This window comes from Melanerpes formicivorus, unplaced genomic scaffold, assembly GCF_026170545.1.
Source record: "Melanerpes formicivorus ecotype bairdi unplaced genomic scaffold, bMelFor1.0.p_v2 SCAF_45, whole genome shotgun sequence".
Taxonomy (NCBI): Eukaryota; Metazoa; Chordata; class Aves; order Piciformes; family Picidae; genus Melanerpes; species Melanerpes formicivorus.
The window spans coordinates 1,348,812-1,361,379 of record NW_027142397.1 but is presented as its reverse complement, the minus strand read 5'-3'; the positions used below and the strand labels follow the sequence as shown (position 1 = coordinate 1,361,379).

The 12,568-nt window shown below is 62.6% G+C and overlaps 1 protein-coding gene across 1 annotated transcript; it reads right to left on the bottom strand.

The window, feature by feature from the left end:
* LOC137451552 (blood group Rh(D) polypeptide-like) lies at window positions 1–8,042 on the bottom strand. Its single transcript, XM_068159120.1, has 10 exons — window positions 7,886–8,042; window positions 6,922–7,108; window positions 5,926–6,076; window positions 5,049–5,190; window positions 4,212–4,372; window positions 3,584–3,721; window positions 2,696–2,826; window positions 1,786–1,865; window positions 1,340–1,413; window positions 1–1,054 (listed from the first exon to the last, which is right to left on the bottom strand). Exons 1-10 carry the CDS (start codon window positions 8,016–8,018, stop codon window positions 1,028–1,030), a joined length of 1,224 nt encoding a protein of 407 aa, XP_068015221.1. The 5' UTR covers window positions 8,019–8,042; the 3' UTR covers window positions 1–1,027.
* Between the last annotated feature and the right edge of the window lie 4,526 nt (window positions 8,043–12,568).

The following is a 12,568-nucleotide window of genomic DNA, read 5'->3' as shown; positions in this document are numbered from 1 at the left end:
TCTGGGCTTTGGTTTTATTGGTAAGCATTTTGGCAAGAGGCTGACAGCAAGCTGGGCAACTCATCTGGAAGAGCAGGAAGCCTGAGGCTCACTGCACCTCCAGCCAAGGGGCTGCCTGCAGAGGATGCTCTGCCTGGCCCTCCCCACTGTGTGCAGCACAGCCCTGCTTGGCTTGGGCCAAAACAGCTCTGAAGTGAGTCCTGTGCCTTGGTGCCAGGCAGGACCAAGGGCTGCTCCCTTAGCTTCTCCTGCCCCCCACACCCCTGGGGCAGCCAGAGCCTTCTGGGCAGCTGAGCCCTCGGTGCTGCAGACTGTCAGGGCCCAGCCAGGCTGTTCTGAGGCTTGCAGCCAAATCTGACCTGTGAGCAGACACCCCTGAGCCTGGGGACACTGTCCCCAAAGCTGAGTGATTTCACTCCTGGCCAGCTGAAGCCCCAAGGAGCTTGGCCAAGCCAAGGCATGATGGATCTTTCTTGAAGCAGGCAGGTAGCTCCCAGGAGGTGGTGAGGTGCAGGGCTCTGGGCCTGCTGCAGCTCCCTCCTCACACCCTTGCCCAGCAGAATTAATGCAGCTGAACACACAAGCACTTGAGCACTGGGTACCAAGGAGCATGGAAGCCCTGACAAACCAGACTGCAAGGTACATCCTCTGGCTCTCAGCAGCTACAAGCAGTTCAAAGCTTCTAAGCATCTGGGTTGGCAGCAGTGGCTGCAGCCAGCTCTGGGGCTTGCTCTGGGGGTTTTGGTTGACGCATCCTACAAATGATGAATCTAAGCAGCAGCCCAAGCAGCAAAGCAAACTGTGCTCCAGCTGGCAGCTGTGAGATGTGCAGCCAGGAGGGCTGCAAGGATAACTTCAGCTGATGCCCACTGACTCTCAGCTGCTCCCCCAGCCCAGCCCTGCCTCTGCTCTAGAGGCAAGCAGGGAAAAGCTTCTCCTGGCTATGTCCCTTCCCAGGAGTCCTTTCATTCCAAAGCCATCCTCAGGGATTCCTCCATTCCCATTCCATCCTCAGGGCTTCTTCCATTCAAAATCCAACAGCCAAGTGGGGAAACTGTGGAGACAAAGATCCCTGTATGACCTCTGAGCTCCCTTCCAGCCTGAGCCCTTCTGTGGTGACCACGCATGATCCACCCTGAGCCCACCCACAGCTCTCAGGACCCTTGCTGCCCACCAGGCTTTCCTCCCCTGCAGGCTCTGGGTCAGCTGGGGGAGCAGCTCCTCTCTTTTCCAACAGGGCAGCCCAAGCTTCCTGGGGGAGGGAATTCTCCCCTCCCAACTAACCCAGAGCTCAAGGTGCTCTCCATTCCCATGGGGTGCATTCCACACTGAGACTTACCTCCCAGTAACATTGGTCTTCAAAGTACTTGGACACAGGGGTGGTCCTAAACACTCTGAGGTTTAAGATGGAACCTGGTGGTAGAAACACAGAGAGCAGGGCAAGGGCAGGGCTGTGTGCACTGCAGGGCTCTTGGGAACACATCAGCATGGAACCCAAACTCAGCACCAGACCAGAGCCACAGAAGCCTTGTGGCTGGGACAGACCTTTAAGGTCATCAGCCCTTAGCCCAGCACTGCCAGGGCACCACCAGCCATGGCCCCTAGCCCCACACCTCCCTGGCTCTGAACCCCCCAGGGATGGGGCCTGCACCACTGCCCTGGGGCAGGGCTTCCCAGCCCTTCTGGGGAAGGAATTGTTCCTCATGGCCAACCCAAACCTCACAACCCACTCAGGCCCTGTCCCAGGGAGAGGAACAAGGGCTGAAGGCTTGGTTCTCCACTGACCTGTGATGAACCCTATTATTGAGGCCACACTGATGGTCAGGCAGAAGGCTCCAACATGAATCATCACCAAGGCACCCAGGCTGCAAAGCAAGAGAAGGATTTCACCTCCTGCAGCTGCTGAGCTCAGCACCAAGGCTGAGCCTGGCCCTCCACAGCATTTCCCAGCACAGTTCTCTCCTTCTCCACTCTCCCTGCAGCTGCAGCTCAGTGCCTTAAAGGAGCCAAGCAGAAGCCCAGCCCAGGCTTCAGAAGGTATTGGTTGGCTCTCAGAAACCACCACTTGGGTCCCACAGCTTCCTCCACTGTGTCTGTGTCAATAAGGGCATGAGGAGAAGGGTAAGGCCCTAAGGCTGCACTGTGACTCCCTCCTGTGTGAGGTGAGGCAAGCAGAGAGCTCCCTGTGGGACACAACCTGAGCTTGAAAGGCCAGAATGAGAACCCAGATCACACCAACCAACAGAGGATGTCCTGAGCTGAGCCCCTGGAGCTCTCCCCAAGGACAGTTTCCAGTTCAGAGCCCACCCTGGCTTTAGCCTTGCCCCTGACTCAGAGTGAAAGCCTCACCTGATTGCTGCCCCCTGCACCAGCCCCCAGGCTCCCCAAAACACAGCCCAAGAGTCCTGGAGGGAGGCACCTCCCCAGCCTTCACCTCCTGTGCCTGCTGCATTTACCAGCAGCCAGAAACAGCCAGAGAGCAGCACCAAAGGCTGAGCCTGACAGCTGGATCCCAAAGCTGCCCAGCCCTGAAGAGTCTCTCACTGACTCCTTTGGACCTCATCTCAGATCCTCTGATGTCAGAGGGAGTCTCTGTGCTGAGACTGAGGCCTCCTGGGGTAGAACTCTTCTCCAGGCAGACCACAGCAGCAGTGAGTTCAACTCAGGAGTTAGGAGCAGCTAAGAGCTTCTGTACCTTGGTAAATTGTCCCAGTTTTGGACCACCAGGAGGACAACCTGGGCAAGGCCTCCAAGCACTGCAGGCCAGCCAAAAGTGAAGTGCACTCCAGAGGTGTCATGGATCTTGAGAGCAGGGTTCAGGCATCTCTGGAAGGAGAAGAGGTTTCAGGGCTGCACTGAAGGAGCCAGGCTGGTGACAGCACTGGTGGCTGCCCCAGAGCTCCAGCTCTGCTCCTGCAAACTGCAGTCCTCTGCTCTGCTCAAGAGCATTCCTGGCTGCCTGGCCTCAGCCTCCTGCAGAGGGGATTCCCATGCTGCAAAAGGAGGTTTGGCAGCATCAGGGAATCCCAGAGGGCTCAGGCTGGGAGGGAGCTCAGAGCTCCTCTGCTCCAACCTCCCCATACCCAGGGACACCTCTCAGCCAGACTCAGCTGCTCAGGGCCTCATCCAGCCTGGCCTTGAGCACCCCCAGGCAGGAGGCAGCCACAGCCTCCCTGGGCAGCCTGTGCCAGAGCCTCAGCTCCCTCCTGCTGAAGAACTTCTTCCTCAGCTCCAGTCTGACCCTGCTCTGCCTCAGCTCCAAACCTTTCCCCCTGGGCCTGGCTCAGACTCCCTCCTGAGAAGTGCCTTGCAGCCTCCCTGTAGGCTCCCTGCAGGCACTGTGAGGCTGCTCTAAGCTTTCCCTGGAGGCTTCTCCAGGCTGCACAGCCCCAGCTCCCTGCCCCTGCCCACCCTGCTCTGGCTGCAGCCAGCACCCAGCTGCCTTTGGGCTGCAGGAGGCACTGCTGGCTCCTGGGGAGCTGCTCAGCAATCAACACCCCCAAGGCTCTCTCAGAGCTGCTCTCAGCCTTGCAGTGTGACTCCTGCAAGCCACCCAGAGCTCCCTGTCAGACCTGAGCCTTACCTGCAGGCAGTAGGCCCCCAGGCTGGTCAGCAGGCTGGCAAGCAGGCCCAGGATCATTGCAATCCAAGGGGACTCGATCCTGGGAGCTGCAGAGCCCACAGCAACCCCTCCAGCCAGCACTGCACTCTGGATGTGGCTCTGCAAAGGAAACCAACAAAGCCATGAGAGCCCAGGCAGCACTTCCAGCAGCCCAGGCTGACAGAGCTCAGCATCCCCTCACAGGTCAGAGCTCTCCAGGCTGGCTCTGGGCCTCTGAAAACTCCAAACCACAATCTGAGGCTGGTCAGAGCCTCAGTGCCCTGCTCAGGAGGCTAATGGTGAGAGGATCACAGAGTGGTAGGGGTTGGAAGGGACCTCCAGAGCTCCAGGCCAATGCTCCTGCCAGGGCAGGGCAGCCAGGGCAGGGGCAGCCAGGGCAGGGGCAGCCAGGGCAGGGGAGCCAGGGCAGGGGCAGCCAGGGCAGGGGAGCCAGGGCAGGGGCAGCCAGGGCAGGGGCAGCAGGGGAAGCTCCCTGGAGCTGCTGGGCACACTGCTGAGTGCCAGGCTGCACTTGCCTGCACTTCCCAGCACTACTGAGAGGACAAAGCAAGGCCTCCCCCCGAGGCAGTGCCTTCCTCCCAGGCCTTACCATCTGGAATTTGCCATCCTTTGTGGTCAGAGCAGAGAGCACAAAGGCAGCCACAGTGCTGGCTGCCAGGGCAAAGTAGGTGTTGGAGATGGTTCTGCTCCTGCCCTCCTCATCCAGCAGCAGGTTGAAGCTTGGCCAGAACAGCCAGAGGAAGAGAGTGCCTGGCAGACAGAGACAACCAACTGCCAGCCCCTGCTCCAAGCCCCAGGGACTCCATCAGCAGCTGCCCCTGGAGGGCTGCAGGCTGCCTTCTGCTGCAGGGGCTGGGAGAAGTCCTGATAATAACCCCCCTGAAAGGTCCCTCCAAGGAGGAGAGTGCCACACAGTCAGCCCAGCCCTGCTCAGGGCCTGCCTCCTGGGCCCTATCACACTCCCCAGCCCTCCCCAGGCTGCTATCTTGCTCCCCATGGGGCTGGGCAGGGACTGCCCTTTTCTATCTCTGCACAGCACCTTGCAGAACAGAGCTGAGCCCTGGCCCCAGCTGGGGAGTGCAGCAGGACTGAAGCAGCAGCTGGGAGCTCAGCTCTGCTGTGCAGCTCCCTCAGCAAAGCTCCTGACAGGCAGAGGGGCAGCCTGGCTGGGAGAGGCAGCAGGTGACTGCCCCAGCCTCTGTGCTGAGACTGAGCCAACCCACCCAGGCCCAGCAGCAGCAGCAGCTCCCAGGCTGGCAGGGCAGCTGCTGAGGGCTCCCAGCCACTCTCAGCACAGCAGCAGCACTCTGCTGTGCCTGCCTGCATTCAGACCTGCAGCTTCAGTGAGCTGTGGCCAGCCCCCAGACCTTCCTCCTGCTCTCCCTGCAAGCCCTCCCCCCTCCAGCTGCCCAAGCAAGTGCCTTACCCAGCATGGAGAGCAGCTCTGCCCTCGGGGTCCTCCTGCTCTTCTCAGAGCTTGGGGCTGGCTCAGAGAAACGGGAGGAGAGTGCCAGGCCAAAGCAGGCTCCAAAGAGGTGCACATGCCTCATGGGGATGCTGTCTGGGAGCTGGAGCAAGAGAACAACCCCAGCTGAGGCCTTTGATGCAGCTCCTGCTCTAGCTGCCAGGGTGAGCTCCCTCCAGGCCTCTGCAGGAGTCACTGACTGCAGCTTAGCTCCCCTGAGCTCAGTGCAGCTCCCCAGAGCTCAGTGCAGCTCCCCTGAGCTCAGTGCAGCTCCCAAGCCATGCACAGAGACCCTGGGGCAGGTTTCACTGCACATCCAGTGCAGGCCTGGCTCAGGCTGGGCTGGGCTGTCACTCACCCTGGGCAGCAGCCAGGCTGACTGCCACAAGGAGGAGGTGAAGCTGTTCAGTGCCTCAGCAGAGGTCAAGGCCTCCACCCAAGGGCTGGGGGTGGTCAGGGCATGGGCAGTGCCCAGTGCTCTCCCTCCCAAAGCCAGCAGAGCTGCTGCTGCTCCAAGGCCAGGAGGCAGAGTGTGCAGGGTTTGGAGTCCCAGGCTCCAGCCAAAAGCACAGCCACAGCCTGGGCAAGGGGAGACCAAACCCTGCTGGAGTCAGAGCTGCTCAGGCTGCAGCAGACCCTGGAGCTCATCCAGGCCAGCACTGCTGCCCTGCCAGCCACCTCCCCAGCACAAAGCCTGCATGGCTTGTAGGCCCCTCCAGGGATGAAGCTTCAGGCACTGCCTGCATGCTCCTGCCAGCAGGGCACCAACAGAGCAGCAGCAGGCAGCATCCCAAAGCCCCAGGGACATCCCCCCCAGGCCTGGGGCACACCACAGCACCTGCAGGAACACCTGGGTCAGCCATCTGCTCCCATGGAAAGCCAGGACCTCCACAACTGTCATCAGGATCAGCTGCACAGGATTGGCCTTCCCCAGCACAGCTCCAGTGGAGATGACCACAGCAGTCATGCTCACAACAGCCTTAGTGATCCTGCAGGGAAGCAAAACCCTGCCAGGGCCAAGCAAGGGCACTCCAGCCCCCCCAGACTGTGCCAGGGCCAAGCAAGGGCACTGCAACCCCCCCAGACCCTGCCAGGCCCAAGCAGGTGCACTGCAACCCCCCCAGACTGTGCCAGGGCCAAGCAAGGGCACTGCAACCCCCCCAGACCCTGCCAGGGCCAAGCAAGGGCACTGCAGCCCCCCCAGACCCTGCCAGGGCCAAGCAAGGGCACTGCAACCCCCCCAGACCCTGCCAGGGCCAAGCAAGGGCACTGCAACCCCCCCAGACCCTGCCAGGGCCAAGCAAGGGCACTCCAGCCCCCCCAGACTGTGCCAGGGCCAAGCAAGGGCACTGCAACCCCCCCAGACCCTGCCAGGGCCAAGCAGGTGCACTGCAACCCCCCCAGACTGTGCCAGGGCCAAGCAAGGGCACTGCAGCCCCCCCAGACTGTGCCAGGGCCAAGCAAGGGCACTGCAGCCCCCCCAGACTGTGCCAGGGCCAAGCAAGGGCACTGCAACCCCCCCAGACCCTGCCAGGGCCAAGCAAGGGCACTGCAACCCCCCCAGACCCTGCCAGGGCCGAGCAAGGGCACTGCAGCCCCCCCAGACTGTGCCAGGGCCAAGCAAGGGCACTGCAGCCCCCCCAGACCCTGCCAGGGCCAAGCAAGGGCACTGCAGCCCCCCCAGACCCTGCCAGGGCCGAGCAAGGGCACTGCAGCCCCCCCAGAGCTCCTGAGGCAGCTGGCACCATGGCAGTGCTGACCCACAGCAGGCCCCCAGGGGAAGCCTCTCTCCTGCACAGAGAGCAAGCAGCAGCTGCAGGCTGCAGCCAGTTACCTCTGCAGGCCATCCAGCCTCTGCCTCTGGAGGGGCACAGGCAGTGCCTGCTCTGCCAGCACAGAGCTCTGCACGCCCAGCACGAGCAGCAGGAGGTTCAACCCAATGCTGCTGAACCCAAACCTTCTGAGGAACAGGAAGGAGAAGCCAAACCCAAACAGCAGCATGTGGCTGACATCTTGGAAGGCTGCAGGACAGAGCAGGGCAGGGGGGAGGGAGGTTACTGCTGGGGAAGTCATCTCTGCAGAGGGAAGCCCTGCTCAAAACCCCAGGGCAAGAGCCCCAGCTGAGAGGCCTGCAGCTAGCACTGCGGAGGGCCAGAGGCTGCCCAAGAGACCAGCTCCAGGCTTTGGGCAGCTGGAGGTGCTCCCTGGGCCGTGCCCACAGCCCCCCAGGGCTGTGCCCACAGCCCCCCAGGGCTGTGCCAGCCCTCACCTGCAGCACAGCACCAAGCTGCTCCCAAGCAGGTCTCCCCTGCTGAGCCACAGGGCAGGGAGGCCACCACAGGAGCACCCCAAGGATCAGGCAGCTGCTGTCTGTCACCTTCCCCCCTGGGGCCAGAGCACAACCCATGCACAAACCATCCCCAGGCTGCATCCCACCCCTGCATTCCACTGGGCTCCCTCCAGCAGGCCCCATCAAGCAGCCAGGAGAGCAGTGCCAGCCTGGGCTGCCACTCTGCAGCACAGAGCCATCCCTGCCAGGAGCTCCCAGCGGTGCCAGGCCTCAGCTCTCCCTCCCTGGGAGCCAAGAGCCCCCCAGGCAGGCAGCAGCAAACAGCGCAGCTGAGTGTCCCGTCACAGCTCTGGCAGGGGTCAGTGCCCAGCAGCCCCGGGAGGGAGGGCACCCAGGGGGCACTGGAAGCATCCCCCCGCCCCTGCCAAGCCCAGGGCTGCTGAGCCCAGCCCCAGCCCCCTGCAGCAGCAGCGCTGAGGCCTGCCCCGAGGCAGGCTGCGGAGCTCACCTGCAGAGCCAGGGCTGAGGGCGGGCCCCGCGCCCTCGGGGACGAAGAAGTAGAAGAGGAGCAGGAGGAGAGCCTGCAGCAGCAGGATGAGCCAGGGCAGGCTGCCTCGGAAGCTGCGGTAGTGAGCAGGCATGCTGCCCCGCCCGGCCCCGCCCGGCCCCGCCCGGCCCCACCCGGCCCCGCCCCGCCCCGCCCCGCCCCGCCCGGCCCCGCGCTCCCCCAGCAGTGGGCTCGGGAGAAATGCCCCACGAAGCCCAGAGCAGCAGGAAGGAGGTGATGGGGGCAGGACTGAACAGCCAGGGGAGGTGACAGAGCCTGGGAGGAGTCAGCAGGGAGCAGCTCCTTATCTGTGCCAGGCAGGAGCATGACCTGCCCCCAGTGCACCCAGGGAGCCCTGCTGGGCACAGCCAGGGAGCCCTGCTGGGCACAGCCAGGGAGCACTGCTGGGCACAGCCAGGGAGCCCTGCTGAGCACAGCCACAGAGCCCTGCTGGGCACAGCCAGGGAGCACTGCTGGGCACACCCAGGGAGCCCTGCTGGGCACAGCCACAGAGCCCTGCTGGGCACACCCAGGGAGCACTGCTGGGCACAGCCAGAGAGCCCTGCTGGGCACAGCCAGAGAGACCTGCTGGGCACAGACAGAGAGCCCTGCTGGGCACAGCCAGAGAGCCCTGCTGGGCACACCCAGGGAGCACTGCTGGGCACACCCAGGGAGCACTGCTGGGCACAGCCAGGGAGCCCTGCTGGGCACACCCAGGGAGCACTGCTGGGCACAGCCAGAGAGCCCTGCTGGGCACACCCAGGGAGCACTGCTGGGCACACCCAGGGAGCCCTGCTGAGCACAGCCACAGAGCCCTGCTGGGCACAGCCAGGGAGCCCTGCTGGGCACAGCCACAGAGCCCTGCTGGGCACAGCCAGGGAGCCCTGCTGGGCACAGCCACAGAGCCCTGCTGGGCACACCCAGGGAGCACTGCTGGGCACAGCCACAGAGCCCTGCTGGGCACAGCCAGAGAGCCCTGCTGGGCACAGCCAGGGAGCCCTGCTGGGCACAGCCACAGAGCCCTGCTGGGCACAGCCACAGAGCCCTGCTGGGCACAGCCAGGGAGCCCTGCTGGGCACAGCCACAGAGCCCTGCTGGGCACACCCAGGGAGCACTGCTGGGCACAGCCACAGAGCCCTGCTGGGCACAGCCACAGAGCCCTGCTGGGCACAGCCAGGGAGCCCTGCTGGGCACAGCCACAGAGCCCTGCTGGGCACAGCCAGAGAGCCCTGCTGAGCACAGCCAGGGAGCCCTGCTGGGCACAGCCAGGCAGGCTGGCAGCACCTCCTGCCCCAGCACACCACCCCCAGGGCTCTCTGCCTGCGGTGGGGCTGTGCTGGCTGCCTGGCCTGCATCAGAAGCAGTCAGTGCCTGTGCAAGCAAGCCCTGAGCCTCAGGCAGTGCTGGCCCTGAGCACTCAGATCCCTGAGGGGAATCAGCTCTGCTCCAGCCCCCAGCAGGACACATGGCTGTGGAACTCTGCATGGTCACCCCCAGGCTGGGGTGCCACAGGCACACAGCACTCTTCAGAGGGCTGGGAATCAAACCACTGAGCTGCACCCTCCAGATCCTTCAGCTCTCACTGAGCCTCCACCCAGAAGTGCCTCAACTTAAAACCACAGAGCTGGCAGGGCTGGAAGGGAGCTCAAGGCTCAGCCAGCTCCAGCCCCCTGCCATGGCCAGGGACACCTCACACCACAGCAGGTTGCTCACAGCCACCTCCAGCCTGGCTGCAAACACCTCCAGGGCTGAGGCTGCCACCACCTCCCTGGGCAGCCTGTGCCAGGCTCTCACCACCCTCATGGGGAACAGCTTCTGCCTCACAGCCAATCTCAATCTCCCCAATTCTAGTTTTGCTCCATCCCCCCCAGTCCTATCCCTCCCTGACACCCTCCAAAGTCCCTCCCCAGCTCTCTTGCAGCCCCCTGCAGATCCTGGAAGGCCACAATGAGGTCTCCTGGGAGCCTTCTCCTCTCCAGCCTGCACAACCCCAACTCCCTCAGGCTGTGCTCACAGCAGAGCAGCTCCAGCCCCCTGCTCCTCCTCCTGGCCTTTCCCTGGACACCTTCCAGCCCCTCCAGATCCTTCTCTTGCCTCATGGTGACTGCAAGGCACTGCTGGTTATGGCTCCTCTGGTAAGGCACAGCACAGCCTCTTTTAAAGCTGCTGGAGTGAACACCTGGGGCAGAGGAGCAGGGCTGTGTGGTGGCAGCTGACTGTGCTCAGCCCTAGGCACAGCCACCACCATTTGCTGGGTAAGGGGATTTGGCTCTTGATAGATCAGATGATGTGGTTGATAGATCAGATGATTTGGTTATTGCTGATCAGATGATTTGGTTATTGCTGATCAGATGATTTGGTTGATAGATCAGATGATTTGGTTATTGCTGATCAGATGATTTGGTTGTTGCTGATGATTTGGCAGCTGAGGACAACCTAAGGAGCCATGAACTGAACGCTGCTACCTGCTCCATATCCACTCTGCTTTTTTTCTTGCTAGCCTGGAACTCTCTCGGTTCAGCTAATCCAGGGGATTAAACGCACATAATTATGCCTCAGCTTTCCTCTTTGGAGGCCATTCCCAACCCCAGAGCCCTGCTCGAGACAGGCACGGCACAAGCAGGAGGGCAGAAAGCCACCTGCTGGCCACGGAGAGCTGCGCTGGACAGACACACAGCACAGATCACCGCCCTCGGGTCTCGGGAAGCTGCTCCTGCGAGCCCAGGCTGCATGGCAGGGGTCTGAAGCCCTCTGTGAGGGTGGTGAGACACTGCAGCTTCCTCATACACCCCCAACTGGTTCACCAGCCTTCAAGCCCAGGACTTAAGCACCTTAACCCCCACACCACTCAGGCCTAACAAACCCAGGACTTAAAGCCCTTAGCCCCCACACCACTCCTAAAGGACACTGAGAGACTTCCCCAGGTGCTGCCCTGGCTTCAGTGAAACCCCAGTGTGGGAAGGTCCCCTGCTCAGCTCCTTGGGGTGGGAATTCTGTGGCCATGGGGGGCTCACTCAGAGCTGGCAAACATTCCCCAGCCAAGAGAAAGCCTAACAGCTGAAAGGGCACTTTCGACACTGACTCAGTTCATTGATGCAGAGTCTTTTGTGTGGCTCAGAAATCAATGCATCCAATTAGCTCTCAACAAAGTCCCAGGGCTCACCCCCAGAGTGAGAGTGCCCCTGGGCTCCTTTCAGCACTTGGCCACGGGCAGAGGAACACAATGGAATCTGACACTTGTTACCAGATCCCCTCTCAGCGTCACCACTCAGGGGAAATCCACCACAGGCTAGAAAGTCAGCCCTGGCTCTCCCGGGGGTGGCACACCACGGTGTGAGTGCTGGCCAACAGCTTCAACTCCCTCGGGTTAGGAAAGATGTTGAGCTGCTGGAAGGTGTCCAGAGAAGGGCAACAAAGCTGGGGAGGGGTCTGGAGCACAGCCCTGGGAGGAGAGGCTGAGGGAGCTGGGGTTGCTTAGCCTGGAGAAGAGGAGGCTCAGGGGAGACCTTCTTGCTCTCTACAACTCCCTGAAGGGAGGCTGGAGCCAGGTGGGGGTTGGGCTCTTCTCCCAGGCACCCAGCACCAGAACAAGAGGACACAGTCTCAAGCTGTGCCAGGGGAGCTTTGGGCTGGATGCAAGGAAGAAATTCTTCAGAGAGATTGGCCACTGGGATGTGCTGCCCAGGGAGGTGGTGGAGTCCCCATGCCTGGAGGGGTTTAAACACAGCCTGGCTGAGGCCCTTGGTGCCATGGCTGGGTTCATCAGGTGGTGCTGGGTGCTGAGTTGGACTCGATGGGCTCGAAGGTCTTCTCCAGCCTGGTTCGTTCTGTATTCAGGATGTGACAGGGTGTGAAGTACAAACCCGTCTCCAAGCGAGACTCCACGGCCTGCAGCACGACCCCAGCACCTCACCCCCACTCTCCTGTGCCGGTTTTAAGGCACATCAGGAGCCGCACGCCCCAGGCTCAGCCCAGCGTCCTGTGGCTCTCGCTCAGGGAGGTCCATCACGGCCAGAGCGGCCTGGCGAGCTGCTCACGCCCAGCCCAGCGCTTGGCTGCAGAAGCCAAGGCAGCCAGGAACGGAGGGGAGATCCCTGCCCCCCCCAAGCGGCCCACGGCGGGCGGGTGCCGCAGCGGGCCAGGCCTCCCTCAGGCTCGGGGGCCGCCATCGGGTTCCTCACGGCTTCCACAGTCCAAGGGAAGCCACAGAGGCTCGGGGCGGGGACTCTGCCGGGCGGACGCCGGGGTGTGGAGATCCCAAACCACAACCCCCGGGCCCCAAGCCGGCGGCGCTGCGCTGTCCGGCCGTGACTCGGCAGCCGCGGGCGGCGGCGGGACCGCTCTGCCCCGCCCCTCACCTCCCATTGGCTGAACGTCAGCCCCTCCCGACAGGCCTCCCTTAGGGACTACCTTCCCATTGGCCGAAGGCTGGCTTCCCTCGTGACCTCTGATTGGCCCATCTCCAGCCACCCTCCGTCTTTGGGCCGATCGGCGAAAGAGAGGCCAGGTCGCCCCACCCCTCCTCACTTACTGCCTCACGATTGGACCGATCGCTTGTCACTCTACTGTGTGGGTCCTTTATTGGCTGGACGGGGTCTGTCAGTCACTCAGTTTTCTCCTCCTCCGTGAGCTGTCAGTACTGGG